The 25,358-nt window shown below is 46.1% G+C and overlaps 1 protein-coding gene across 3 annotated transcripts in view; it reads right to left on the bottom strand.

Annotated features, from left to right (window-relative positions):
- LOC119972396 (epithelial splicing regulatory protein 1-like) overlaps positions 1-25,358 on the bottom strand; it is a 133,833-nt gene that overhangs the window by 80,441 nt on the left and 28,034 nt on the right. For all 3 annotated transcript variants that reach the window (XM_038809009.1, XM_038809008.1, XM_038809007.1), the window contains exons 8-11: positions 21,574-21,706; positions 7,959-8,001; positions 5,694-5,995; positions 3,565-3,783 (exon numbers count right to left, since the gene is read on the bottom strand). In XM_038809009.1, coding sequence (XP_038664937.1) covers positions 3,565-3,783; positions 5,694-5,995; positions 7,959-8,001; positions 21,574-21,706 — 697 coding nt within the window. The remainder of the gene's footprint in view (positions 1-3,564; positions 3,784-5,693; positions 5,996-7,958; positions 8,002-21,573; positions 21,707-25,358) is intronic.

A 25,358-nucleotide genomic window follows, 5' to 3' on the forward strand; every position in this document is an offset into this window, starting at 1 on the left:
AAAATTAATGGCTAACAAATGCAATTTTAAAAACTTCTGCAGGTTTCCACTAGATGTGAAATTAAGACCTCAATACAAAAAATGTCTACTCTTGGCTGATATCAGATGACTACTGATGGAAGGGGTAGCCACTTGGGGAACATACACAGGGCTTGCATGGCCGATGGCACTTCAGCAGCACAAATCCTCACTTTCAGGGAATATCTGACCCAATAATTACTGACGAGGCTCACACCTGCCTGGAGCAGAAGTTCTTGCCAGGATTGGAATGTACAGGGTTAAAAATGGTGAATGATTTAAACATGTTGGAATGCTGCTTGAGGTGTAGTTTGCCACCTTTTCCTGCCAGGCAGGGTTTAAAATTTGGGCCTTGCGCATCTGGGCTGAAATATCTCAACACTTGATTTCTACCAAACTTTTATTACAAACATTCCCATTGAGAAACTGACGGAATTCTCCTTTAAAACTGGTTAGTTATCCAACAACTGTTGCCAATGTCCAGTGTTAAGCATTTATGATTTCTAAATAGAAGTATGTCATTAACGTGAGAAAATGTGAGGTCTTGCACTTTGGAAAAAAGAATCCAAGCATAGACTACTTTCTAAACGGTGAGAAAATTCATAATGCCAAAGTACAAAGGGATCTGGGAGTGCTAGTCGAGGATTCCCTAAAAGGTAAACATGCAGGTTGAATCTGTGATTAAGAAAGCGAATGCAATGTTGTCATTTATCTCAAGAGGGTTGGAATATAAAAGCAGCGATGTGCTACTGAGCCTTTATAAGGCTCTGGTTAGGCCCCATTTGGAGTACTGTGTCCAGTTTTGGGCCCCACATCTCAGGAAGGACATACTGGCACTGGAGCGTGTCCAGCGGAGATTCACACGGATGATCCCTGGAATGGCGGGTCTAACATATGATGAACGGCTGAGGATCCTGGGATTGTATTCATTGGAGTTTAGAAGGTTAAGGGGAGACCTAATAGAAACTTACAAGATAATACATGGCTTAGAAAGGGTGCACGCAAAGAAACTGTTTCCGTTAGGCGAGGAGACGAGGACCCGTGGGCACAGCCTTAGAATTAGAGGGGGTAAATTCAGAACAGAAATGCGGAGACATTTCTTCAGCCAGAGAGTGGTGGGCCTGTGGAATTCATTGCCGCGGAGTGCAGTGGAGGCCGGGACGCTAAATGGCTTCAAGGCAGAGATAGATAAATTCTTGATGTCGCGAGGAATTAAGGGCTACGGGGAGAATGCTGGTAGGTGGAGTTGAAATGCCCATCAGCCATGATTGAATGGCGGAGTGGACTCGATGGGCCGAATGGCCTTACTTCCACTCCTATGTCTTATGGTCTTATGGTCTTATTAACAAAATGGCATCTTAAGCCCATTTACTTTTCAAGCCTGAAAATCATCATCTGTGATATAAGAACGTAAGAAGATAAGAACTAGGAGCAGGAGTAGACCATATGGCCCCTCGAGCCTGCTCCACCATTCAGTTAGATCATGGCTGTGGACTCATCTCCACTTTCCAGCCTGAACACCATAACCCTTAATCCTTTTATTCTTCAAAAAACTATCTTTATCTTAAAAACATTTAATGTAGGAGCCTCAACTGCTTCACTGGGCAAGGAATTCCATAGATTCACAACACTTTGGGTGAACAAGTTCCTCCTAAACACAGTCCTAAATCTACTTCCCCTTATCTTGAGGCTATGCCTCAAGTTCTGCTTTCACCCGCCAGTGGAAACAACCTTCCCACATCCATCCTATCTATTCCCTTCATAATTTTATATGTTTCTATAAGATCCTCCCCTTATCCTTCTAAATTCCAACGAGTACAGTCCCAGTCTACTCAACCTCTCCTCGTAATCCAACCCCTTCAGCTCTGGGATTAACCTAGTGAATCTCCTCTGCACACCCTCCAGTGCCAGTACGTCCTTTCTCAGGTAAGGAGACCAAAACTGAATACAATACTCCAGGTGTGGCCCCACCAACACCTTATACAATTGCAGCATAACCTCCCTAGTCTTAAACTCCATCCCTCTAGCAATAAGGACAAAATTCAATTTGCTTTCTTAATCACCTGTTGCACCTGTAAACCAACTTTTTGCGATTCATGCATGAGCAAATCCAGGTCTCTCTGCACAGCAGCATGTTTTAATATTTTATCATTTAAATAATAATCCCTTTTGCTGTTATTCCTACCAAAATGGATAACATCACATTTGTTAACATTCTATTCCATCTGCCAGACCCAAGCCCATTCACTTAACCTATCCAAATCCCTCTGCAGACTTCTGGTATCCTCTGCACTTTTTGCTTTACCACTCATCTTAGTGTCATCTGCAAACTTGGACACATTGCCCTTGGTCCCCAACTCCAAATCATCTATGTAAATTGTGAACAATTGTGGGCCCAACACTGATCCTTGAGGGACACCACTAGCTACTGATTGCCAACCAGAGAAACACCCATTAATCCCCACTCTTTGCTTTCTATTAATTAACCAAACCTCTATCAATGCTACTACTTTACCCTTAATGCCATGCATCTTTATCTTACACAACCTTTTGTGTGGCACCTTGTTAAAGGCTTTCTGGAAATCCAGATATACCACATCCATTGGCTCCCCGTTATCTACCGCACTGGTAATGTCCTCAAAAAATTCCACTAAATTTGTTAGGCACGACCTGCCCTTTATGAACCCATGCTGCGTCTGCCCAATGGGACAATTTCTATCCAGATGCCTCGCTATTTCTTCTTTGATGACAGATTCCAGCATCTTCCCTACTACCGAAGTTAAGCTCACTGGCCTATAATTACCCACTTTCTGCCTACTTCCTTTTTTAAACAGTGGTGTCACGTTTGCTAATTTCCAATCCGCCGTGACCACCCCAGAGTCTAGTGAATTTTGGTAAATTATCATGAGTGCATTTGCAATTTCCCTAGCCATCTCTTTGAGCACTCTGGGATGCATTCCATCAGGGCCAGGAAGCTTGTCTACCTTTAGCCCCATTAGCTTGCCCATCACTACCTCCTTAGTGATAACAATCATTTCAAGGTCCTCACCTGTCATAGCCTCATTTCCATCAGTCACTGGCATGTTATTTGTGTCTTCCACTGTGAAGACCGACCCAAAAAACCTGTTCAGTTCCTCAGCCATTTCCTCATCTCCCATTATTAAATCTCCCTTCTCATCCTCTAAAGGGCCAATATTTACCTTAGCCACTATGGACATATGGACATGGTACACATCGGTAAGGCACCTCTGTCAATAATTTAACCTTTGAACAGTTTTAAACAAATGAGTTAAGCCTCTGTAAAACACAGTCTGTGAAAGAATGTCAAACAAATTGCTCTCTCAGACAACGATTGGCAATAGCACATAAACCAAAGCAAGCCAACTAGAAAATTAATTTCATATCACATTTGCAGAAGTAAACCATTCTAATGTTGTTCTAATTTGGAACATGTCTCCCTCAACTTGTATGTTAATCTTGACACTCAATGCTATGGACATTTGAAAGCTAATTGGAGGTTCTTCAGAAAATTTGATTTACTCCTACCTGTTGATTTAACACCATGTGCACTCCATGAGGTCGTATATCACAAGTAAATTCACCCAGGAACTCTAGAATGTCCTCAATGGTGGCAGCATAGGGTAGGCCTCGCAGACGGATGCAGTCTCGCAAATTAGTAGAAGGCACAAAAGGCTGAGGGAGCAGAGGAATGATTGGAGCGGGTGCTATGGGTATGAGGGGAGTGGATGTATACCTGTTAAGAACCTGTAGGGAATTTAAACATCCAAAAAAGATATTAAGTTTCTGTCTCCTCAATCCAAGAAAACTTGCTTAGATCTTACATTTCTGAAACTAGAACTGGTAACTCAATGGCTTTCTCTTCAAGGGGTAGCACGGTGGCAGTGACTAGCACTGCTGCCTCACAGCACCAAGGACCCGGGTTCAATCCTGGCCCCAAGTCACTGTCCATGTGGACTTGGCACACATGCCTGCGTGGGTCTCAACCCCACAACCCAAAAAGATGGGCAGGTGGAATGGCCACGCTAAATCGCCCTTGGAAAATAAAGAATTGGATGCTCCAAATCAGAGTATTACGAGCCTGCTCAAATAAATGCAGTTTTTATTTTTTATTATGCCTCCTATTAAACAAAACATGTTCATGAAAAATGCATGCTTGAACTGTCTTGTTAATGTCATGTGAGAGTACCTTTAAGAAATGGGTGTTTATAAATGGGTGTGTATATAAATATCTGTAGTGAGAATACCTTTAAGAATGGTATGTATTACTGCAGTGATGTCAGGGTGGGTGGAGCTGGGCTGTCTGTCCGCTTTTTATTTAATTTTAGGCTGCTTGCTGCAGGGTGTGTTTTAGTTTTGTTTTCAGTGTTGGAGCTGAAGCCAGACAGAGCAGGTGTACTGTTGATCTCTCTGCCATGAAAAGACTATCTCTTGATTATTTGGTGAATTCAGAATTCTAAATGTTTTCAGTAGTGACTTTAACCTTAGGTTATGATTTTTGTAAGTCTGCTGGATGTTAAAAGGACAGCTTAAGCATTACTTCGTGTTGTACTCTTTGGGGTTGTATTTGAATTAATGGTTGGTAAGATGTTCACTGCTTGTTTCAAAAAGGTTAACCGAGTTCATAGAAGATACATTGTTTTGCTTTAAAAAAACCTTTTCCATTTCTGCTGTACCACACCTGTAGAGTGGGCCGTGTGCTCCCCATACCACAATCTATTAAAAGTTGTGGGTCAGGTGAATTCCATGATACACTTGGGGGTTCTCTAAACCCTGGCCCATAACAAATTGGGGGCTCGAGGGGGATAAAAGTCTATCTATTGGATTGGCTTTGTGTACTTAAAGTCAGTGAGGAGTGAGCATATTTTGGTTGCTTTCCAGGTGAGGTATTATAGTTTAAGTAGAGAGTGTGTTGTGGACAATGGCTCTTTCAGAGGCTCTGAAGTTTTTGGGGGTGGCCCATGACATTAACGATAACTGATTCTGTGTACTTTGTAATTCATTTACAATCTTTAAAAAAAGAGACAATTTAGTATAATTAGTCCATTCTAACTCTCCTAACCTGTTCAGCAAATCCTTCAATGCTATTTTCCGTTCATGTGATAAACACACCAATACTCTCTGCAGTTGCAGTTTCCACAATTCCCCCATCCCTCTCCCCTACCAAAGTCTCAAGTACTTGTTTTGTTTTATTCAATATCACAATGTGGAACTTTCTTGCCACAAGAAAAAAAGACAGAGAACATCTTCTGCAAGCACATGGTTTGAGAGAGTAAGATAAAATATAAGCCGGTTTGCCAGAGTCATGGCCAAGTCAAGGTATCACAATAGACGCAGTTGTCCACATAGACGATATGGCGGATGGCTACACAAAACAAGGTGTCCAAGCAAAGTAAGGTGAATTAGTCATACACCCCACCATACAACTTATAGAAGAGTAAGGAAGATTGTGCATCTAAAATACCGCAGGAGACCACAAAATGAAATTGATAATTTGAAAGTAAAGAACAGACGTCTTAATGAATTGCTTAAGCAGCATAGGTTGCCCATAAGAGTGCCCGTCTGAATGCTACGTTACTACTTAAAAGTACCACTTGATATTTTTGTTTCATGCCTTGAATTACCAATATGAATTGCAAATGTATTATCGTACTAACCTGTTGCACTTCAGCTGCTGTACTCCTGAAAAGTTCAATGTACCGCTTTCCCAGCATATCCTTGTGCTTCTTAAGTGCATTTTGGGCATACTCCTCACAGGTAAACAATACAAAAGCATCACCTGTCGGCCTCTCATCGGGATACTTGACAAAAAGAATTCCCTCTTTTCCACCTGTTATTGGGCAGCTTGATCCAAAAAATGTCAAGACTTCTTCTGCTGTAGCTGTAAATGGAAGACCACGCATGCGAATAATAACCTGATTCTCCTTTGATAAGAACTGCGCTACCTCATTGGAGGTGCCTAGAAAGATACAATGGGAGTTTAAGGCATAACAATGAGAAAACAATAATAAACTAGCATCCAAATAAAACACACTATGTAAAAGTTTAATTCTGAGTGACTTTCAAACCAAAAATTAGCCAAATTAATTAAATGAGCAACAGAATCTGAAATGGATAGCAATACATTTATGATGTCTGCAGTTAGTGCATTTCATATTCTTCCGCATGCAATGATTTTCAATGTATAAACTCATCTTCCTAGAGGGTAAACTGGGGCATAGCTCAATGACTGGTTGGCAGCAAACGTGCACACACAAGGATAAATGTGGGATCAAGGTGGTACTGTAATAATAGCCTTTAAAGCATTTAAAAAAAAATGAATTTAGAGTACCTAATTAATTTTTCCAATTAAGGGGCAATTTAGCGTGGCCAATCCACCTAATCTGCACATCTTTGGGGGGGGGGGGGGTGGTGTGTGAAACCCATGCAGATACGGGGAGAATGTGCCAAGTCCACATCGGACACGGACAGTGACCCAGGGGCCGGGATCGAACCTGGGACTTGGGTGCCGTGAGGCAGCAGTGCTAACCACTGCGCCATCGTGCTGCCCCAGTACTGTCATATACTGATGATTGTCCTGCCTGACAACAATCACTCGGGGCATGCATGAATGCAGAAAATGGAGAATGACAAATGCCTGCAGAACTGTACCCTAGTCAACTTCATCAGGAGAGCAAGGAAAACTGAGAAGATTTTTAAAAAAGGATATATATCTTTAGGTAATTTTTCCAAACCAAATAACTGATATGGTTAGCTACCAGCTGTATTCCCAGTTAATTCCTGAAATCTGCAGGGGGTGGGTTATGACTGGTAAGTTATTAAATCCAATAAACCAGATTTAGTTACAATATTTATTTTTCAATACCTTTTGATTGCTCACAATTCAGCATTAAATTTCTGCATTCAGATATTGTATCATTTTGATATATGATATGGCAGTGGTAGTTGCCAGGCTTCCCAAATACCAAAGGAAACTTGGACAAGCTATCACAACAATTTGCATTTTATTATGAGGAAGTATTTGCACTGAAGCCCGGGAAAAAAAATTAAAACAATTTTTTGAGATTTTAAATATGAAGGTTAAACACACTATTACATTTACACAGCTAATAGTAGTTATTTCCCCAAAAGGTTTCTGCTTTGTTAAACAACCCTTTTAGGCAACAGATCTCAAATTGTCTCAATAAAACATCCAGTAAGATTATCACAAACATCCGCTTTTACTACAGGGAAGTATTTCATTTGACACTCAAAAACCAAAGCTTCTACCAAACTCTTGCAAACACAACATTTATCTTCTCAGAGGGGGACTGCTTTCTTCACAGGTCTGATTCAGCGCACATGCTCCTCAGGATCTTATGGCCACACCTACCTATAAAGCTTTCAAACTCTGTTTTTCCCCTTTCATCTTTAAATCTTTTGTTTTTACATCCCTTTGGAAATTTCCTTTCACAGAATATACAGATCCTTCATGTTATTTTCATGGATACTGCTTTTGGGTAAAAATAACACTTTGCTTTATTCATTTATGATTTTTGTCAATTGTGCATGTTTCCTTTGCAATGTAGTAGTTAAACTTCGGTCACCTCCCTCATCTTCCTAATGCAAATTTCCTTCATGCGGCTCACCGGTATTTCACCTTCACCCTGATCATCTCCAATTCATAATACTTGCTTTCACACCCAACTCCTTTTTGATGTTTTTAACTACTTTCAGTCTAATTAAATTAGCCACACCAATACGCAAACACATGCCAGTTTCACAGTACACCAGTGATATTGGGAAAATATTGAAAAATTTTCACACTTATGTAAGATGCCAAATTTTCCCTCCGTGCTAGGAGCATATTTTCTTTATCTGGAGTAATAAAATGTGATAAAAGCATTAAAAAAGAGAAATGCATGTTTCAAAAGTTACTTTACCTCCTGCAATTTTCAGAAAATCCTCCCCTGTTGCCTTGTATACCTGAAAAAGATTTACCAATAAAAATATTGTGCAAATTTGCTGTTGGTGTTCCCTATATTACAAACTTGGCCAAACTACAAAAGTACTTCATTGGCTGTAAAGTGCTTTGGAACATAGTTGTAAAAGATAATACATCAATGCAAGCTTTTTTATTTTATTGATGCATAAAGGTTTTATAGGATTTAGAGGCATTAAAGGTTCAATATTCAAGTCCAAATGAAATCATCCCACTTGAGTGCACTCTATTCACTACATTCAAAATGTATTCAATTCAAAATAGCGGAACAGAGGGCACACGCCAAAGTGAGAGCAGGCACCAGAGCTAGGGCACATGCCAGAGCAACAGCACAAGAAAGCGGACAGGGGTAGAAAGTAGAGAGCAAGGGCCACTTTCTGTCCTTTTAGTACTTGACTGTAAAACACTGAAAACCAGGAAGGATAGACTCCACTCCCCTAACAGAGCCCAGTGATTTTCAATAGTTTACAAGATAATTGGCCCATCTTACTTTTTGCATTCAGAATGTCACCCCATTGCAGCATCTATGTTTCTTAAATAATACCAGTGTTTCCATTTCCACTGTTCTATCCAGAAGTCCATTCTTTGTGTTGATCACTACATGAAGAGTAATTTCCTGAGATCAGTATTAAAATTATATTTAACTAGTTAAGTGTGTGACCTGTTATCCTGTCCTCACAATTTAAAGTAATATTCTGAATTTACCTTTTCCATAACCCTGACAATTTTAAGCTCTAAATCTCTAAACTTAAATATCTAAATTTCTCTCATGCATTTTCAGTGACTAGAATCGAATACTGCCCAACTTTCCCTGACTTGCATTCAGCTGTTTTGGCTAACTTGATCAACATTCTATTAATGCAGGAAAGACTTACTAGGATGCTACCGGGACTTGATGGTTTGATTTCTAAGGAGAGGCTTAGTGGAGGGAAGTATTTGAAACTAAGTCTACGATATGGCACGCCACAGTTGATAAATTGTGACAGTGTTGTTCGACCCAGGGGGTACCTGAAGTTAGTTTCAGATAATGGAACAGCCTTTATGAGTGCAGAATTTCAAAACGTCACCTCCTTAAATGGTATCAAGTGCATCAGAACTGTGCTTTACCACTTAGCATTCAATGGGTTGGCTAAACAAGCAGTCCAAACCTTCAAGGTGGGCCTTAATAAGCAGTCAGGGAGACCCCGGAGACCAGAATCTCTCTATTTCTTCTATTGAACCACTTCACAATGGGCTGTCAGCAGGGTTTTGATTGGCCAGCGTCTGAGGAGCATACTAAAGCCTGGTATTTCCAAATTTGCCAGGGAGGGTAGATGCCAGTCAATACAGACAGAATTTGCAGAGAGGGTAGCTACCAGCCAGTACAGTCAGAAGAAACATCACAATTCATGCAAATCAACAAGGTAGTTTTCAGTGAAGTAAGCTATATATGTCAGAAATTTTGGAACGGGCATAGAGTTGGGTCCCAGGAGTTGCATCAAAAACAGGATCTTTGTTTTAAGTGAACGTACAAGGAAGAATTGTCTGTAAGGATGTAGAACATTTGTGAGGATGAGAGTTGTCCCAGCAGCCAGTGCTGCCACCTGAAACCATGTTTCTATCAGGAAGCATTGTTGACCATCCAAGCAGTGAAGTACTGAGCTAGCCTTGACAGGCAGGTCCGTCATCCCCCTTCACCCAACTCTTACCTACTCAGCTGGCAATCGGCATTCCATTTGCAAAGCTGCAGCCAGACTTGTGGGTTTATACTCTTCGAATCTGCCGCTTCAGCAACTAGATTGGACTAGTTAGCCAGTGAAAGCAGTACAGATTGAAAGACAAACAAAAATCAGAATAGAGAGTTGGGTGTTTGTCTGTGGGGACAGAGAGCATCCATGGAGAAGATAGAATACAGACCACGAGAGAAAGCACATCAAAACCAACTCTGCCAAAACATGGGAAAAAGCACACCAGCCATTATTTTAAAATGTATTTGGTGCGGTGGGAAATACCCACACAGAAAAATGTCGAGCAGAGGTACAGGGTGTCACAACAGTGGAAAAATAGGCTACTTCAAAACCATGTCACTCAAAAACACTGACAAATTATTAAGAGGGAGAAAAATTTAAGGCCACATACAAGATGTCAAAGAACTATAAGCGAGGGAGTAAGCTTTGCGCAAGTCAAGGAGACACAGCTGGAGTGAGACACATCCAGAGTGGGAATTTGGAACTTGGTAATTTGGTGCAGTGAGGTAATTCGGTGCAGAGTGGGAGAAGGTGCTTTATCCCTACTGTTTTGTTCTCTCTCTTTCTTCTGGCCTGTAACTTTTAATCTGCAGGGAGAGAACCAGAGAGAGTGAGTGTGTGTGTGGGGGGTACTGAAGTGACATCACAGTAAAGCTGTGACCTGATTGGGAATCTACACTAAATTTAAAAAATTAAGCATTGTTAAACTAATTAAACATAATTACTTATTACTCAATTATAATTTAGAGGGGTATCTAAGCCAGAGATATAAGTTTGCAGATGATATGACTGTGGTGGGCTGAAACAATGATGAATCAGACTACAGGAGGGAGATCACTTTGTTGCATGGTGTACCGAAAACAACCTCTCTCTAAATGTTGGAAAGACCAAGGAACTGATCATCGACTTCAGGAAGTGTAGCACGACACACACACTCCTGTCTGCATCACTGGCTCTGAAATGGAGATGGTCAATAGCTTTCAGTTCCTGGGGGTCACCATCACCAACAGTCTGTCCTGGCCCACTTTTTCCATCTGGATTCCTGCTTTTTCATTATTTTAGTTTATCTACAGCATTGAATTCTTCATTTTGGGTGTAGTTTTGCAATTTTCCCAAAATTGGTTACTTCACATTTATCTGCATTTTCCACATCTATTGGACCAACTCTTATACCCTGTTTATATTTTCCTGTAGTTCACTCATTCTTTGTCATTATGTCCAATTGTCAATGACTGTTTTTCATTCATGTAGTATCTCTAATGTAAAGGTTATCTGAAGCACTTAAAGTTAATCAGGAAATTTTATTATTATTGCGCCTATTCCAATCCCAGCTGAAGATAAGATAATACTCGACAAGTCGGATTCCAGTGTGAAACCTGGCCTAATAACTATTTTTAAAAATCACTGCTGAACTTACTGGAGCAGAGAATATTGTTGTAATCTTTATTGTCACAAGTAGGCTTACATTAACACTGCAATGAAGTTATGTGAAAAGCCCCTCATCGCCACATTCCGGCACATGTTCGGGTACACAGAGGGAGAATTCAGAATATCCAATTCACCTAACAGCACGTCTTTCGGGACTTGTGGTAGGAGCCGGAGCACCTGGAGGAAATCCACACAGACACAGGGAGAACGTGCAGACTCCGCACAGGCAGTGACCCAAGCCAGGAATTGAACCTGGGACCCTGGAGCTGTGAATCATAGAATCGTAGAACTTACAGTGCCGAAGGAGGCCATTCGGCCCATCGAGTCTACACTGTCTCTTGGAAAGAGCACCCTACCCAAGCCAACACCCCCACCCTGTCCCCATAACCCAGTAACCCCACCCAACACGAAGGGCAATTTTGGACACTAAGGGCAATTTAGCATGGTCAATCCACCTAACCAGCACATCTTTGGACTGTGGGAGGAAACCGGAGCACCCGGAGGAAACCCACGCACACAGGGAGAACGTGCAGACTCCGCACAGATAGTGACCCAAGCAGGGAATCAAACATGTGACCCTGGAGCTGTGAAGCAACTGTGCTAACCACAGGGAAGCAACAGTACTAACCACTGTGCTACAATGCTGCCCTTGTTGGGAAGGGGAATCCAAGATAAATGTTCAGAATTTTGAAAAGGTTTGTTAGAATAAATAATTCGTACTGATAACAAGGAGGCATTGACTTTACTGCATAAAGGAGCTTAAATCTTTGATAAGCATAGAGGGACAGGTGAATTAAAGTTTTCACATGAGTAATTATAATACCAAATACCTTACTGCAAAATGCCACTCAAATACAATCATAAAAATGGAGACAATTACTTAAACGCTTGAAGGTTACCACAAGGTAACAAGCAGTCAAATAGGGTTAATCGGCAAAAAATATTACTTTCTCACCATCTCCAACAAGAGAGAATTTCAACTGTCTCCCCATGAAATTCAATGACATTATCATTGCTGAAGCCCCCACCAACAACACCCTGGGGGTTACAATTGATGAGAAACTAAATGGAACTAGCTATATAAATACAGCAGCTAAATGAGCAAGTTAGAGGCTGGGTTGTTTATGGTGAGTAAATCACGTAACTCCCAAACCCTGTCCACCATCGACAAGACAAGTCAAGTGTGATGGAATATTCTTTACTTGCCTGGATGAGTGCAGCTCTGACAATACTCGAGAAACGCAACACCATCCAGGATAAAGCAGTCCGCTCGATTCGCACGCCATGCAGCATCTTAAACATTCACTCCCTCTACTAATGACAGTGGCAGCAGTGTGTACCATCGACACGATGCAGCATCTCAAAGCTACTTCAACAGTACCTTACAAACCTGCAACTTCTCCCACCAAAAAGTACAAGGAAAGCAGGTGGGAGGTAACACCACCACCATCAAGAAGCTCCCCTTCAAGCCACTCACCATCCTGTCACTGGGTAAAAATCCTGGATCTCCCTCCCCAACAGCATTGTGAGTGTAGCTACACCACATGGACTACAGTGATTGAAGGTGGTGGCTCACCACAACCTTCTCAAGGAAAATTATGGATTGGCAACAAATGCCAGCCTAGTCAGGGACATCTACATCCCATAAAAGAATGAACAATGGTGATGAGGTCACCGAAGGAAAGGTTGGGCCTACCAAGGTCCAAAAGGAAATCTTCAGGCAGCACGGTGGCACAGTGGTTAGCACTGCTGCCCCAAAGCGCCGAGGTCCCAGGTTCGATTCAGGCTCTGGGTTATGGTCGTGTGGACTTTGCACATTCTCCCAGTGTCTGCCTGGGTTCGCCCCCACAACCCAAAAACATGTGCAGGGTAGGTGAATTGGCCACGCTAAATTGCCCCTTAATTGGAAAAAATGAATTGGGTACTCGACATTTATATTAAAAAAGGAAATCTTCATGGAGGCAGAAGGCGTAGCTTCGGTCTTCTAAAAGAAAGTATAAGATGCAAAGTATACACTAAAATGATGGGGGCCGCGATTTAACGGGGAACAAACAAAGTCCGATTTTGGGTACACTTAGCAGGTTTTTTCTCAACACCTGCAGCGCTGAGAATGGGCTCGCTATCAAATGGGACTTGTATTTTTCTGGCCTCAGCTGGTAACTACCCACCACGGCCGAAGTTACCTTCATTTTTACATGCTGGCCTGATCTCTCAACCCACACCGTGCCACCAAACCCCCCCCCCCCCCCCCCCCAACTTAATTGTTACGGGTCCTCAAGCCCCCCCCCCCCCCCCCCCCCCCCCCTCACCACACTTGATAAGAGCAGCACACCCCCGGCCCGATGTCCAGCGTGGGCAACCTACCACCCTACCAGCCTGGAACCCTGGCAGCACCACCTAGGCACCCTGGCAGTGCCAAGGTTGCAGCAGGAGTGTCAGGGTACCACAGATACCACAGTGCCAAGAGCTTAACCAATCAGGCACCTCTGATGGAGACCCTCCCTCCCTCCCTCAGGTACTGTTGAGCCTGGTCCACGTTTGTGTGGGCCGGTGCTAAAAGGTGTCAAGGCAAGGAACCCATGCGCGGGTGTTCGATTCCGGGCCTTGGAAGACCCAGATGCAGACATATTTAAGTGAGGCTAACTGCTCACTTAATATGCAAATCTGGATCCCACCGAGTAATCTGACAACCAGCCTCGTCGCGTACCAAGTTGGGCATGATGAGGCCATGCGATCATGGGGACTTACGGACATATCAAGTTGCTAATCATTTTGCCAAATCACCTGGTCTGGAATGCATCTTAAGCTGATGAAAGAAGCAAGACGACACACATAGCTCCAGCCTTGAGCACAATCTTTTAATCCTCATTAAATAGCAGAGTGGTGCCAAAGAACTGGAGGACTAGGAGTGTAATTACACGATTGATAGAAATTGGAGCAGGATGTTTCATGTTGTCATCATGACTTGATGTTTTGCTTATTCTACAAGTGACTTGACATAGTTACAGTTACAGTGTTGCTTCACAGCTCCAGGCTCCCAGGTTCGATTCCCGGCTTGGGTCACTGTCTCTGTGGATTCTGCACATTCTCCCTGTGTCTGCTTGGGTTTCCTCCGAGTGCTCCAGTTTCCTCCCACAAGTCCTGAAAGACGTGGGGCTGCATTCTCCAAAACTGGGGCTATGTCCCTCCGCCAGCGTACAAAAGGCTGGCATGTCACTCTTTTTTTAAAATAATTTTTATTGAAAAGATTTTTTACATGAAAATATTTTACCCCACCTAACCATAGACTATTACAAAATATTCCCTCTTAACAAATATCCCCCCCCCCCCCCGACCCCCCCGCGCGCGCTGTCCCTCCCCCCCCCAAAAACAAACAAAGCAACAATTAACATCAAACAAGAACTGCAAAAAAATTTGCCCGCATTACAACCTTAAATAACCCACCACACCCGTTGTTGCCACCCCCCCCCCCCCCCCCGGGTTGCTGCTGCTGCGACCTCTGCACCCTATCTTTGAGCCAAAAAGTCGAGGAAAGGCTGCCACCGCCTGAAGAACCCTTGTACCGACCCTCTCAGGGCGAATTTGACCCTTTCCAACTGAATAAAGCTTGCCATGTCATTAATCCAAGTCTCCACGCTTGGAGGCCTCGCGTCCTTCCACTGTATCAGTATCCTTCTTCGCGCAACTAGGGACGCAAAGGCCAGTACTCCGGCCTCTCTCGCCTCCTGTACCCCCGGCTCCACCCCAACCCCAAAGATCGCTAGTCCCCATCCTGGTTTGACCCTGGATCCCACCACCCTCGACACCGTCCTTGCCACCCCCTTCCAGAACTCCTCCAGTGCCAGACATGCCCAAAACATATGGACATGGTTCGCTGGACTTCCCGAACACCTGACACATCTGTCCTCACCCCCAAAAAACCGGCTCATCCTTGTCCCCGTCATATGGGCTCTATGTAGCACCTTAAATTGAATGAGGCTAAGCCTCGCACACGAGGAGGAAGAGTTAACCCTCTCCAGGGCATCAGCCCATGTCCCATCCTCTATCTGCTCTCCCAGCTCCCCCTCCCACTTGGCTTTCAGCTCCTCTACTGATGCCTCCTCAGCCTCCTGCATTACTTTGTATATGTCCGATATCCTCCCCCCTCCGACCCAGACCCCCGAGAGCACCCTATCGCTCGCCCCCCTGCTGGGGAGCAAGGGAAACCCTTCCACCTGGCGTCTAGCAAATGCCTTCACCTGCAAATGTCTAAACACGTTTCCCGGGGGGAGCCCGAATTTCTCCTCCAGCTCTCTCAGGCTCGCAAACCTCCCATCTACAAACAGATCCTTCAGCTGCCTGATGCCCACCCTGTGCCAGCTCTGGAATCCCCCGTCCATGTTCCCCGGGATGAATCTATGGTTCCCTCTTAACGGTGCCTCCATCAGACCTCCCACTTCCCCCCTATGTCGCCTCCACTGCCCCCAGATCTTGAGGGTGGCCGCCACCACCGGGCTCGTGGTGTACCTCGTGGGAGGGAGCGGCCATGGCGCCGTTACTAGGGCCCCCAGGCTTATGTTGCCACAGGACGCCCTCTCCATTCGTTTCCAAGCTGCCCCCTCCCCTTCCATCATCCACTTGCGCACCATCGATACATTAGCCGCCCAGTAATACCCCGAAAGGTTGGGTAATGCCAGCCCTCCACTCTCCCTACTCCGCTCCAAGAAGACCCTCCTCACCCTTGGGGTGCCGTGCGCCCACACGTAGCTCATGATGCTGCTCGTCACCTTTTTGAAGAAGGCCCTAGGGAGGAAGATGGGCAAGCACTGAAATAAAAACAAAAACCTCGGGAGGACCGTCATTTTAACGGACTGCACTCTGCCCGCCAGCGACAGCGGCACCATGTCCCACCTTTTAAATTCCTCCTCCATCTGTTCCACCAGCCTGGAGAAGTTCAACTTGTGGAGAGTCCCCCAGTTCCTTGCCACCTGCACCCCTAAATATCTAAAACTCTTTCCTGCTCTCTTCAACGGGAGTCTCCCGATTCTCTCTTCCTGGTCCCCTGGGTGTATCACAAATACCTCACTCTTACCCAAGTTTAGCTTGTACCCCGAAAAGTCCCCGAATTCTGCTAGCAGTTCCATCACCTCCGGCATTCCCCCTTCTGGGTCTGCCACGTATAGCAGCAGGTCGTCCGCGTATAGCGATACCCGGTGCTCCTCCCCGCCCCTTGTCAGCCCTCTCCACCCCCCTGAGCCCCTCAGTGCCATCGCCAATGGTTCAATTGCCAGTGCGAAGAGCAGGGGGGACAAGGGGCACCCCTGTCTGGTCCCCCGGTGGAGCCCAAAATACTCCGATCTCCTACCATTCGTCACTACACTTGCCGTCGGGGCCGAATAGAGCAGCTTCACCCATTTAATAAATCCCTCCCCAAATCCAAACCGTTCCAGCGTCTCCCACAGGTACTTCCACTCCACCCTATCAAATGCTTTCTCCGCGTCCAATGCCACCACTATCTCCGCCTCCCCCTCCACTGCCGGCATCATGATGACGTTTAGCAGTCTCCGCACGTTCGTATTAAGCTGCCGCCCTTTCACAAAACCCGTCTGGTCCTCGTGTATCACCCCTGGCACACAATCCTCTATCCTGGTAGCCAGGATCTTTGCCAGCAGCTTGGCGTCCACATTCAGGAGCGAGATAACCCTATATGACCCACACTGCACGGGGTCCTTGTCCCGCTTCAAGATCAGAGAGATCAGTGCCTGCGACATTGTCGGGGGCAGAGCCCCCCCCTCCCATGCCTCGTTGAAGGCTCGCACCAGCACAGGGCCCACCAGACCCAAATATCTTTTGTAAAATTCCACCGGGAACCCGTCTGGCCCCGGCGCCTTCCCCGACTGCATATGCCCAATCCCCTTGACTAGCTCCTCTAACCCTATCTGCGCCCCCAGCCCCTCTACCAGCTCCTCTTGGACCTTGGGGAACCTCAGTTTGTTCAAGAAGCCCTCCATCCCCCCTCCCCTCGTCGGCGGCTCTGACCGATACAGCTCCTTATAGAAGTCTCTGAAAACCCCATTTACTTCTGGCCCCTTCTGCACTATGTTCCCACCCCTCTCCCTCACTCCCCCAATTACTCTAGCCGCATCCCGCTTGCGGAGCTGATGCGCCAACATCCTACTCGCCTTCTCCCCATACTCATAAATCGCGCCCTGCGCCCTTCTCCACTGTGTCTCCGCCTTTCTGGTGGTCAACAGGTCAAACTTAGCCTGCAAACTACGCCGTTCCCCCAGCAGCCCCTCCTCTGGTGCCTCCGCATATTTCCTATCCATGTCCAGAAGCTCCCCCACCAGCCTCTCCCTCTCCTGTCTCTCCCTCCTTTCCCTATGTGCCCGTATGGAGATCAGCTCCCCCCGGATCACCGCCTTCAGGGCCTCCCATACCATCCCCACCTGCACCTCCCCCGTGTCATTAATGTCCAGATATCTTTCAATGCTCTTCCGGACCCTCTTATACACCTCCTCATCCGCCAGCAACCCCACATCCAGGCACCACAGCGGACGCTGGTCTCGCACCTCCCCCATTTCCAAATCTACCCAGTGTGGCGCGTGGTCTGAGACCGCTATGGCCGAGTACTCCACTTCCCGTACTTTCGGGATCAGTCCCCTGCTCAAAACAAAAAAGTCAATTCTAGAATAGACTCTGTGGACATGGGAGAAAAAGGAATACTCCCTCGCCCTCGGCCTCCCAAACCTCCAGGGGTCCACCCCTCCCATCTGCTCCATAAACCCCTTCAACACTTCTGCCGCTGCCGGCCTCCTACTCGTCCTTGAACTCGATCTGTCCAACACGGGGTCCAGCACTGTGTTGAAGTCCCCCCCCATAATCAGGCCCCCTGCCTCCAGGTCCGGAATGAGGCCCAGTAGGCGCCTCATGAAGCCAGCGTCGTCCCAGTTCGGGGCATACACGTTAACCATCACCACTTTCTCCCCCTGCAGCCTACCCTTCACCATGACATATCTACCCTCTTTATCCGCCACCACCTCCGCCGCCACGAACGACACCCTCTTCCCTACCAGGATCGCCACCCCCCGGTTCTTTACGTCCAGTCCTGAGTGGAACACCTGTCCCACCCACCCCCTTCTCAGGCAGATCTGATCCGCCACCTTTAAATGGGTCTCTTGTAGCATTGCTACATCCGCCTTCAGTCCCTTCAAATGCGAGATTACTCTCGTTCTCTTGACCGGCCCATTCAGCCCCCTCACATTCCAAGTGATCAGCCGGGTCGAAGGGCAGCCCGCCCCTTTCCCCTGCCGACTAGCCATATCCTGTCACCTGCTCGCCCCGAGTCAGCCCTCCCTTTCTGACCCGCTCCCCATGGCGATGGCGCCCCCCCCCCCCCCCCCCACCCCTCCAGTCCTCAGCTTCTCCTCCCTGGCCTTTTCAGCAGCAACCCGGTGGCCCCCCCCCCACCCCCCTCCCCCCCCCAGGCTAGGACCCTTCCTAGCCGCGATGCACCCTCCATAGTACTTCCATAAGTCAGCTGGTTTACGCTGACCCGGCTGCCCCTGCCACACTCCGGCTCCTCCCGGCATGTGGGACGTCCCCCCCTTACCACCCCTCCTTGACCCCGCTCCAGCGCGGGAAAGGGAGCCATTGCTGACCACGCCCCTTACTCCCACCCCCCTCCCTCCTCTGCCCCGTGCGCGGGAAACCAGAGGAAAGCCCGCGCTTTCGCCCTGCCCCTCCCCGCCCCTCCCCGCCCCTCCATCTTCAGTTCCACCCCCGTCCCCGATCTCACACCGATAAATACAAAACAACCAAAAACCCCACAAGAAACACATGCCCCCGGCACTCCCCCCCCCCACCCCGCCCTCCCAACATAACATTATAAATGACAGAAAAAAGAGAGAAAAAACTGGTATAGAGAACAAAAAGGGTCCAAAAATACGGCCAAGTGAAAATCCAACCAAAAGAAAGCCACGTGTCCAGCTTAAAGCACCAGAGCGGCAACGACCGCCAAGTATCCCCTGGTTCTAGTTCGAGTCCAGCTTTTCTTCCTGGACAAAGGCCCACGCCTCCTCCGGGGACTCGAAATAGTGGTGCTGGTCCTCATAGGTCACCCACAAGCGCGCTGGCTGCAGCATCCCGAATCTGATTCTCTTGGCATGCAGCACCGCCTTCGTCCGGTTGAACCGGGCCCGCCGCTTTGCCACCTCCGCACTCCAGTCCTGAAAGATCCTCACCGTCGAGTTCTCCCATTTGCTGCTCCTCTCTCTCTTGGCCAACCTCAGCACCCTCTCCCGGTCACTGAATCGCTGGAACCGAACCAGCACCGCCCTCGGGGGTTCGTTTGCTCTTGGCTTCCTGGCCATTACTCTGTAGGCCTCCTCCAATTCCAGGGGCGAAGGGACGGCCCCTGCCCCCATCAGTGAGCCCAGCATTTCTGCCACATACCCCTGGAGGTCCGACCCCTCCAGCCCTTCTGCCAGGCCCAGGATCCTCAGGTTTTTTCGCCTCATGCGGGTATCCATCTCCTCCAATCGGTTTTGCCATCTCAGGTGGAGTGCCTCGTGCACCTCCACCTTTCCCACGAGGACCGTGGCCTCCTCCTCCCTCACAGTCATCTCCTGCTGCAGCTCCCGAATTGACGCCTCTTGGGTCGCCTGTGCCCCCATCAGCCTGGTGGTCGTCGCGTTCATCGACTCCAGCAGCTCCACTTTCAGCTCCGTGAAGAAGCGCAGGAGAGCGGCCTGCTGCTCCTCCGCCCATTTCCTCCAGTCCTCGGGTGCGCCGCCGGCCGCCATTTTGGATTTCTTCTCCCGCTTTTTTCGGGGAGCTGCTGCCGCTTTTTTTCCTGCCCCACTTCGGGTGACGACCATAAATTTTTCGGGGTTCTCCTCTGGGAACCTTCCCCCACCGGGAATTGCCGTTCCAGCGCCGTTAGGGGCCCTCCAATCGGCCCGAAAACACCTTCCTAACAGGAGCAGCCAAACGTGCGACTTAGCTGGTCATAGCCGCAACCGGAAGTCAGCTGGCATGTCACTCTTGACTTTCCTTAAGAAAGTCCTGAGCAATTCTCCTACCTGCAGGGGGCTGGCAGGGCACCGGAGTGCTCCTCACAGGGATATGGGGCCCCGCATTTCCGGTCGGGCGTCCGCGTATGAGCACGGCGGCGGAATGCAGTGGTTGTGTCGTGCGCGATGGCAAACTCAGATTGCGGACCATCGTCCAAAATGTACACATGGGTTAACCAATGGATTTATTATATATGAATTGTGTTTGGCTAACTTAAGTGAATTCTTTGATGGAGTAAAATAGAAGTCTGATCAAGGCGGTGCAGTATATGTTCTCGGTTTGACGAAGTGCCACAGGAGATAGAAGTCGATGGAATTAAGGAGAAAATGGTGATTGAATGCAGAATTTTTTTAAAAATTCATTTACGGGTTGTAGGTGCAACTGGTTAGGCCAGCATTTATTGCCCATCTCTAGTTGCGCTACAGAAGGCGGTGGCGAGTTGCCTTCTTGAAGTGCTGCAGCCTTGAAGTGTAGGTGCACTCACTGTGACCTGCCTTTGACCTGCTCTTGTAGTATTGGCTCAGTTAAAAAAGCAGATGATGGTGGATGGATATTTTTCAGACTAGGTGGTAGTTTCCAATAGAGAACAGAGAGTTCCTCAGAGAACAGTTTTGGGTCGACATGTTTTGTAAAATTTATAAATGACCCGAGAGCAGCACAACAAAGTTTGAAGATTAAACAGAATTTGACAATTCAGTATGTGGAGATGAGGATAGCTGTTGACTTCAGGATGACAAAATGGACAGAAGCAAGGCAAATGGAGCTCAATGCCGAGAAGTATAAAGTGGTTCTCTTTGCGAGGACTAAATGTGGAATGAAAGTATGCCATAAATGAAACCTTTTGAAAAATGTCATTTTTGCCTCGATTGTTTTCCTATTCTAAAAACCATTATTCTTCACAAGAGTTCTACAAACTGTAATTGTCACCACTTACAATTAATTTCCCACTTTTACCGACAAAAATGTTACAACTCATCAAGCAGTTGATTTCAATACTTGAATATACTCTCTAGCCCATGTAAATGTTTGATATCCCAACTGTTTCAGCTGTTAACATTGTTTTCTTGTAAATCTAAAAGTTGTCAGCATTATTCAGAATGAATCAATTTGTGCCAAAATAAATACTTATCAAAACTGCATATATGGGTAAAGGCATCAATAAAAGAAAAATACACATTTTGAAATATATGCAACGTAAGCAGCTGTAAGTAATTGTAACATATCTTGAAAATGTAATACTCACAAATGTGGGTGTGCGGGAAGAATGCGGGGAATGAGAGATTTTACCAAATGTACAGTTTTCCCATTGCCCAGCAACTCTAGATTAAAGGAGTGCACAATATATACCTCAATATATCGGTTTCCCATGTGATGTTTGTGTCTTTGTAGTGCCAGATCTCTGTGTTCATCATTGATGAATCTCACAAGAGCTTCTCCATTCCTTCTTCCCTGTGAATTTAGGCAGAGTGCAGCACCACCCCTATAAATACAAAAAGCATGCCTTTAAGGGCTGCAAAACAACAATTACACAAATGTCTCTATAAATTTCAGATTGTGAAGTTAATAAATTTTGTCCTAAAGAAAGTGCTCAATGTAAGTCTTTAAAGAGCTTCCATTTAATCAAGTGTAAAATACAAACATTTTATTGCTTTTCATTTTTAGTTAGTCAAAAATCAATTCTCAATGTTTACAGATAATTACTTAAATAACTTGTACTGTTTAAATGCAAATTTTAGTCTGATATTTTATTAAAATAATCTCAAGGCAAAAATAGTCTATCCTTACAGTACTATTCCTCTCCTCAAATAAAGTTCCCTCAGAACCAACACTGCAGTCACGTAAAATTATTTTTCACACATCACAATAGAATACACAACTACAGCTTAAGCATTAAAAAATATAATGCACAGTCCTGAAAGCTAAATTCAGTTCAAAATAGTACCAGAGGGATAGAAAAAAACCAAAACGTTTTGTTATGAACTCAATAGAATTCAAACTAAATGCAAACAATACAATGTTGCTTTGGATGTCTGTATAAAGGATATTTTCAATAAATTACTGGACAATTATGTAACAGGACACTCAGAAGAGATCAATAATTGCAAGAATTAAGTTCAAGTAGCTCATCTTCGGCACAGGAATTTTGGATTACTGTTTTATTACAGATTCCTAATTATAACAGTATAAAGTAATTTATTAACATGCAATTTTTTAAGCTATTGTGTTTTTTCCTTTAATGAAAGACTAATTTTAATTACTTGTATTTTCTGGCATCACACGACCATGTTATGTGGGATCCCCAAGAATATCATACCTTAAGGCAGGGGTGGGCAAACCTTTCCGTGCAAGGGCCACATTCAGAAATTCACAATTTTAAAGGGCCGCATAGTATATTAATTAATAGTCTCGGTTGTAACCAATTAGCGTGCGGCATATACCTCAGCGCTTCCCCCGGCGGCATCCTGCCTTTAGCCCTCTTTTTCTCTACTTTTCAAAAATGGCGCTTCACCCGGTTATGATTCTGGGCGCCTCATATAGAACATAGAACAGTACAGCACAGAACAGGCCCTTCGGCCCTCGATGTTGTGCCGAGCAATGATCACCCTACTCAAGTCAACGTATCCACCCTATACCAGTAACCCAACAGCCCCCCCCCCCCCCCATTAACCTTATAAAAAAAAAAAATTTTTTTATTTTTTTTATGACTTGATCTTGGTGGGCCGCATAAAGACCTGCGGCCCGCGGGCCGTAGTTTGCCCATCCCTGCCTTAAGGGATTCTTAATCTGTCATGTTGGGTTTCAAGGTGCGCCATTTGCATTGTAGAAATATAAGCGATGTTAGTTTTGTAAATGCAACATCATATTATTTGCATATTTCTGACAGTGAATTACTGAAACATTAAACTTAGTCTCCATTTTAAACTGGGTATTTGCAACACTTCTCCCTTAACAATGCAAGCGCAAAAACCAAGGGCTTGCCAAGGATTAGGGGCAGTTTCACAAGTCAAATTTGGGCAAAGCATTGGATCAAATGAGTAGGGATTTTCGTAGATGGGACATGCTCCCACTGACGCTGGCAGGGAGGGTTCAGACGGTGAAGATGACGGTCCTTCGGAGGCTGCTTTTCTTTCTTCAATGTCCCCCGATTTTTATCCCAAAGGTTTTTTCAGAAGCATGAATGCAGCGATAGCGAGGTTTATACGGGTGGGTAAAACCCCGTGAGTAAAGACGGCACTCCTGGAATAGACCCGCGAGAAGGTGGCTTTGCTCTCCCGAGCTTTATTAACTATTACGGGGCTGCCAACATATCGATGGTCAGGAAGTGGGTAGTGGGGGAGGGGTTGGTCTGGGAGCGGATGGAGGCAGCATCCTGCAAAAGTAAGAGTCTGGAGGCTTTACTGACGGCGCCCCTGTTGTTCTCGCTGGCTTGGTACTCTACAAGTCCAGTGGTGATGGGTGTGGGGGCAATGGAGGCAGCATATGAGACTGGAGAGGGCGCAGTGTCGTCACCGATCTGTGCCAATCACGGTTTGTCCTGGGGAGGCTGGATGGGGGCTTTTAAGGGATGGCAGCGGGCAGGGATTGGGAGGTTTGGGGATCTATTCATCCAGGAGGGCTTACCGACCTTGGAGAGATTAGAGGAGGAGTTTGATTTGCCAGATGGGAACGGGTTTCGGTATCTTCAAGTGTGGGACTTTGTACGGAGGCAGGTTCCAAGCTTTCCTCGCCTCTCCCCGGGGGGACTACAGGATACAGTGCTGTCAAAAACAGGGGTTGGAGGTGGGAAAGTTTTGGATATATACAGGGAATTGTTAGAGTGGGAAGGGGCCCCTATCAGAGAGGTGAAGAGGAAGTCGGAAGAGGAGCTGGGAGAGGAGCTGGAAACTGAACTGTGTGAAAAAGCCTTGAAAAGGGTACATGCATCCTCGTCCTGAGCTAGACTTATTTTGATTCAGTTCAAGGTAGTCCACAGGTCCCACATGATAGTAGCCCGGATGAGTAGGTTCTTCAAGGAGGTGGAGGACAGGTGTGAACGGTGTGGGGGTAGCCCAACCAACCACATTCATATGTTTTGGGCATGTCCGAAACTGAGGGAATTCTGGCAGGGATTTGCGGCCATTATGTCAGAAGTATTGGAAGGTAGGGAACTCCAAGTCCGGAATTAGCAATATTTGGGGTGTCGGAAGATCCGGAGGAAAAGGGGGGAGGGGGGGTTGGGGAGGGCGGCTGATGTCCTGGCCTTCTCCACCCTGGTGGCCCGGAGATGGATCTTGCGGAGATGGAGGGACTCGGAGCCCTCGAAGACAGGAGTGTGGGTCAGCAATATGATAGGGTTTCTCAGTCTGGAGAAAATCAAGTTCACTCTGAGAGGATCAATACAGGGACTCGCCTGGAGTTGGCGGCCATTCATCGATTTCTTCAACAAAAATTGAACGCCAGCAGTAACTGGGTAAAGGGAAAGAGGGGGGCGGGGAGGAAAACAGGAGGCATAGTAATGTTAAATAAGGACAGGGGGCTCAGCATACGGGTAATTAGGGACAGGGCGGGAGAAGTGGGGGACGTGGTTTACTGCTTGTTGTCCTTTTAGGGGGTATTTTGTGCGTCGACCCACGCGGTTGTTTTAGAAATGTCAACATGTTAAATTGTTAACATTACAAATGCTTCAACAAAATATTTTCTAAAACAAAACCCAAGGGCTTAATTCTTTGCAAATGTACAACTTAAAATGGAGAAATCGAAACACAAATACGACAATGTCCCAACCTCCACTGTTCTCTGGGGTAGAGAAATCTAAAGGCTAATAACCCTCAGAAAACAAATTCCTCCTCATCTCAGTCTTAAGTGAGAGACCCCTTAGTCTTTAAGCTGTGTCTCCTAGTTCTAGATTCCCCCACAATGGGAAACATCGCTCAGCAGCTATCCTCTAAAGCCCCCTCAGAATCTTATGTTTCTATAAGATCATCTCATTCTTTTCAAGTCTAATGAATATAAGCCCAAGCTGATCAACCTTTCCTCATAAGACAACCATTAATCTCCAGAATCATCCGAGCAAACCATCTGAATTGCCTCCAGTGCAAATGTGTTCCTCCTTAAGCAAGGAAACCCAACACTGCACAATTCTCTAGGTGTGG

This window comes from Scyliorhinus canicula, chromosome 10 (genome assembly GCF_902713615.1).
Source record: "Scyliorhinus canicula chromosome 10, sScyCan1.1, whole genome shotgun sequence".
Lineage (NCBI taxonomy): Eukaryota > Metazoa > Chordata > Chondrichthyes > Carcharhiniformes > Scyliorhinidae > Scyliorhinus > Scyliorhinus canicula.